General features: G+C 44.6%; 1 protein-coding gene across 1 annotated transcript; it reads right to left on the reverse strand.

Moving 5' to 3' along the window:
- LOC110437507 (zinc finger BED domain-containing protein RICESLEEPER 2-like) lies at positions 280-2,586 on the reverse strand. The gene has a single exon (XM_021465973.1). The coding sequence runs from the start codon at positions 2,584-2,586 to the stop codon at positions 280-282; it is 2,307 nt and encodes a 768-aa protein (XP_021321648.1).

Raw genomic sequence — 5,257 nt, forward strand, 5'->3', positions numbered from 1 at the left:
ACACAGATGAGAGTTGACAGATGTAAATATCAAAATGAGCTGTTTGGTGCAATGCTGCCTCATTAAAAACCTACCTAGGTAAAACTCACCCTTGTGAGAAACCCTAGGCAGGGAAAAAGAGTGCAGCCAGCTCTAAATGTCTTAAGTCTTACTGTCTTAACAATATTACAGACCATTGTTCAAATGTTCAAATGAAAACTAAGTGAGTGAGGGTCACTACCACTCTCAACTCACACAAAAGCACCAACACTCCCAGCAAACAAATGAAATGACCACCCCTCAGCTACCAGTACCCTCATCTGCAACTTCAGGTTCATCCAGGAACAAATTCTCAAAGGCATCTTCGATTTCCTTGTTATCAGCAGCTTGATGTTGCTCCCTCTTCTCTCCTAGCTCCCAGTCCTTCAACAAGGTTAGCATCTCCACATGTTCGGGTTTCAAGCTTCGGCGTCGTTCTTCTAGGATCCTTCCAGATAAACTGAAACAAGACTCTGAAGAACAGGTGGAAACAGGAACTGACATGATATCTCTGGCCATAATAGCCAGGATGGGATAGGTTAGTTTGTGATCACGCCACCATAGGATAATGTCAAAACCATCCTCATAAGAAGTTATGCAGTCGCTGTCCAAATAGCTTGCAAGTTCAGAAGCAGTAGATTGAGAAGAAGAACTGGCAGTTGAAGGACCAGGTAGACCTGATCCTCCAAAAATTCTCCCCCAAGCCTGTTTTCTCTTACCAGTGACTGGGGTAGGACCAGCAACTCTTTGATTCCTAGATGCACCATACTTTCTCAAATATTTCTCAAACAATTTATGCAACTCAGTTTTCACATCAGCATAGTAAGCAGTGTAATCAGTACCACTACATTCATGAAGTAAATGGAGGACCCTTTGCATACCTCTGAGCTTAGCTCTAGGGTCAAGAATGAATGCAAATGAATATAACATAGGAATGTCCTTCCAATACTTAAGAAACTTACTTTGCATAGGAAACACAAAGGCTCTCAGATTAAGATCTCTTTCACAAGCATGTAAATGAGTTGCAATCTCCAGAACATGGTGCAGAACAAGAGGACTGGTAGGATAATAAACACCAGATAGTGTAACAGTACAGTCATAAAAGAGTTCCAGGAACTCCAATATTTTCTCAGCCACATGCCAATGAGCTTGAGACAACAGGGCACTACCATAATTTGAATTTATGAACACAGAAAATACTTCACGATAAGGAACCAAATGTTTAAGCATGAGATAAGTAGCATTCCATCTAACATCCATGTCTAAGCCAAATTTTCTAGGCCTCATACCTTTAGCTTCACAGTAGTTCTTAAACATAGCAACTCTTTGATTAGAGGAGTTCAAGAAATTAATTGCAGTTCTAAAGTCCTCTATATAAGGTTTGATTCTTTTTAGTGCAGATTTAACTATCAGATTAATAATGTGACAAGCACAACGTTGATGCACAAGACTGTAAGATCTATTAATAGGATCATCATCATCAGGTGCAGGGTCAGGACCAAGATAACCAGCAAACATGGGTGTCAAAGTTTCCATTGCCTTAGCATTGGAAGATGCATTATCTAAAGTGATAGAAAAGATCTTATCAATCAAGCCATATTCCTCAACCACAGATGCAATGGCAGCAGAAATGTTTTCACCATTATGCTTAACTTCAATCAACCTAAGACCTATAATCTTCTTTTGCAACTCCCAGTTAGAATTTACATAGTGAGCAACAACACATATGTAATCCTCCTTAGCATTACCAGACCATATGTCAGAAGTCAAAGCAACAGATGATGAAGCATGCACACAGTTCCTAATCATAGCACGACGTTCAGCAAATAACTTCTCTAGATCTCTAGTGGTGGTTCTTCTAGATGATCTAACAAATCTTGGATTATGAGCACGAACAATGTATTCTTCAAATGCATCAGTGTCACCAAAACCAAGAGGAAGATCAAGCCTAGCAATCAATCTACACAGTTCAGTTCTAGCAACAGTAGGATCATAGTTCCAATTATGCAAAGCCCCATCAGAACTAAAAGCTAGTCGAGACTGAACCTTATTTTGCTGATCAAGTTTAGCAAGGCAACCTTTAGCGTGCCTAAGAATATGACCAGTACCAGCAGCAGATCTACCACTCAAAACTTTTTTACAAATCTTACAGATAGCTTTAACACGCACACGATTACCATTTATCATCTCAAAAACCTCATCAAATGTTTCCCAACACTTAGACTGTCGCTTACCACATGTACCAGAGGAAGGAGTAGCATTACCATCACCATTACCATTAACACCAGTGCTCATGGTGTGGGTGTTGGAGTCCACCGCATCGACGGGATCGACGTCGTTCACGGGAGGCTGTGACCCGCCGCCACCGGATGCGTCGACAAACACATCAAAGGGGTCACGGCCGTCATCGTCCCTCTCCGGGGACAGCCCAGTAGCGATGAAGTCGTCATTCCCTGTCCACTCGTCGCACGTCGTCGCCAAGGGGCCCTCGGCCGCGGACGGCTGTACTCCTCCTCCACCAGCAACATTCCTCAATGGTGCGTGGCCACGACTTGGCCGCGGTGCCATTGCCCTAGCCCGTCGTCCGTCTACGCCACCAAGGCTAGTTGACGACGAGGCATCGGCAACAAACCTGCAAAAAGAACAGATCTAGGGTTAGATTAGAATGGGGGAAAAGAAAAATGACGAAGAAGACGAGATCTAGGGTTAGATCTTACCTGCGCAACCGGAGCCCGGCGCCGGAGAAGACGAGATTAAGAAGGACGACGAGCGACTACGGAACGGAGACGGGGAGGCGGACTCACATGCTCATGGACAGGATAGAGGAAGAAGGGAGACAGATAGGGAGAGGGAGGCAAGGAGCAGGGAACTCAGGGAGAGAGGCAGAGAGCCGACGGCGACGGCGATGTCACCAGATCGAAGGACGACGGCGGCGAAGGAGTCGAGAGGAGCCGAGGAGGCGAGCTGACCGAGCTCTGAGCTCACAGCTCCGATCCGAGACTGAGAGCGAGATGCCGAGGTGCGACTGGCCGACTCCGAGTCTCCGACTGCGAGAGCGAGTGGGCGACGGCGGCTGCGGGTGGGGAATAGGGTTAGGGTTTGGTGAGGGTGAGGGACGCGCGGGGGGGAGGGGAATTTATATGGGGATGCGGGGAGCCGGGGGCCGCGGGGAGGGGAGGTGGGCTGGCGCTGGCTGCTGGCCTGCTGCCTGCTGGGCCGCTGGGGATACGGGCCGATACCGGGCCTGGCTTTAATTGGCGGGCCGTGCCGTGCCGGCCTGTGGGCCTAGAGTGCGGCCCAAGCACGGCCTGCACCACCGTGCCGTGCCAGCCCGGGCCCAATGAACTTCGGGCCGGGCCGGGCCAAAAGAACGGGCTTCGGGCCGTGCTAGCGGGCTCGGGCTGCATGCCCAGGTATATTTACAAGCTAAGGCATTGTATGGTTTGAGGCAAGCACCTAGAGCATGGTATGACAGATTGAGAGACTTCTTACTCTCTAAAGGTTTCAAGTTTGTGTTGCAAATCTATGTTGATGATATCATATTTGGATCAACCAACCAAGAATTTTGTGAGGAGTTTGGGAACATGATGGCTAATGAGTTTGAGATGTCAATGATTGGAGAGCTTAGTTACTTCCTTGGTCTTCAAATCAAGCAATTGAAGAATGGCACATTTGTGAGTCAAGGCAAGTACATAAAAGACATGCGCAAGAAGTTTGGTATGGATGATGCAAAATCAATTAGCACTCCAATGGGAACAAATGGAAGCCTAGATAGTGACACAAGTGGAATATGGTGGATCAAGATTTGTATCAGTCTATGATTGGAAGCCTACTCTATGTGACCGCATTAAGACCGGATGTCATGTTTAGTGTATGCATGTGTGCAAGATTCCAAACCTCACCAAGAGAAAGTCATTTGAATGCAACAAAGAGAATATTGAGGTACTTGAAGCATACACAAAATGTTGGTTTGTGGTATCCCAAAGGTGCAAAGTTTGAACTTGTTAGATATTCTGATTCATACTATGCGGGATGCAAAGTTGAGAGAAGAAGCACATCGGGCACTTGTCAACTATTGGGAAGATCACTTGTCTCATGGTCATCCAAGAAGCAAAATAGTATGGCACTATCAACCGCCGAAGTGGAGTACATTGCGGCTGGTAGTTGTTGTCCACAAATCCTATGGATGAAGGCAACATTGAAGCACTTCGGAATCAACTTCAAGCAAGTGCCATTGCTATGTGACAATGAAAGTGCCGTGAAGCTCACCAACAATCCGGTTCAACACTCAAGAACAAAGCACATATATGTCCGCCATCATTTCATAAGAGATCATCAACAAAAAGGGGACATTTGCATTAAAAGTATAGGCATCGATGATCAACTTGCCGATATATTCACCAAGCCACTTGATGAGAAGAGGTTTTGCAAGCTAAGGAATGAATTGAACATACTTGACTTCTCAAATATGTGTTGATGCATCCCCACTATATGACATGCCTCTCCTTCGAGCAAAGCAAGGGAAAATTGTTTGACATGTCATCCATCCTATGTCAAGGACTTGTTTAGTGCATCTAGTCATTCCTTACATGTCTTAGGATCATTCATGAAAATCAAATGAATTTGATGCTTGTATGTTACCACTATTGCTTTTATGTTGACTTGATCTAGTGGTAGCATATGACATGTTTTTGGGCTTGCAATCCTAGTGTTTGATCTAGAATATGAGCTATAAGTGTTTAACTCAACATGGTACAATATAACCCTTATTTGGAGGTGTGAAGAAGCTTGTCCTTGGATCAAACCGAGTTAAATATCTTAGGCAAGTAATCTAGGTTGGACCATTTTGAAAATATGATCTCACTTCACATGGTCTCACACTAACCTATCTAAAATTTGAGCTCACCTTTTGTGGTCATTGATGACAAAGGGGAGAGAATTTCCCAAAGATTTGACAAAGGGGGAGAGAAATTACAAAGAAGTACAAAGATAGGGAAGTAAACATGATAAAAGAAGGGGATCAATTAAAATTTTGAAGCACACAAGTAGGGGGAGCAAGCTCATAAACTTGTATGTTGCATTTGAATGTGCATCACATATGTTTGCTTGCATTAACATTAGCTTTAGAAGCTTTCTCTTTGATACCTTGCTTGTGTGGTGTATGCTAGTTGTAAGCTTGATGGATGAAATAAAAAACTAGCATGCATAGGTAGTGTAACTAGACTTTTAGTTATTTCAC

Source organism: Sorghum bicolor, chromosome 8 (genome assembly GCF_000003195.3).
Source record: "Sorghum bicolor cultivar BTx623 chromosome 8, Sorghum_bicolor_NCBIv3, whole genome shotgun sequence".
Classification (NCBI taxonomy): Eukaryota; Viridiplantae; Streptophyta; class Magnoliopsida; order Poales; family Poaceae; genus Sorghum; species Sorghum bicolor.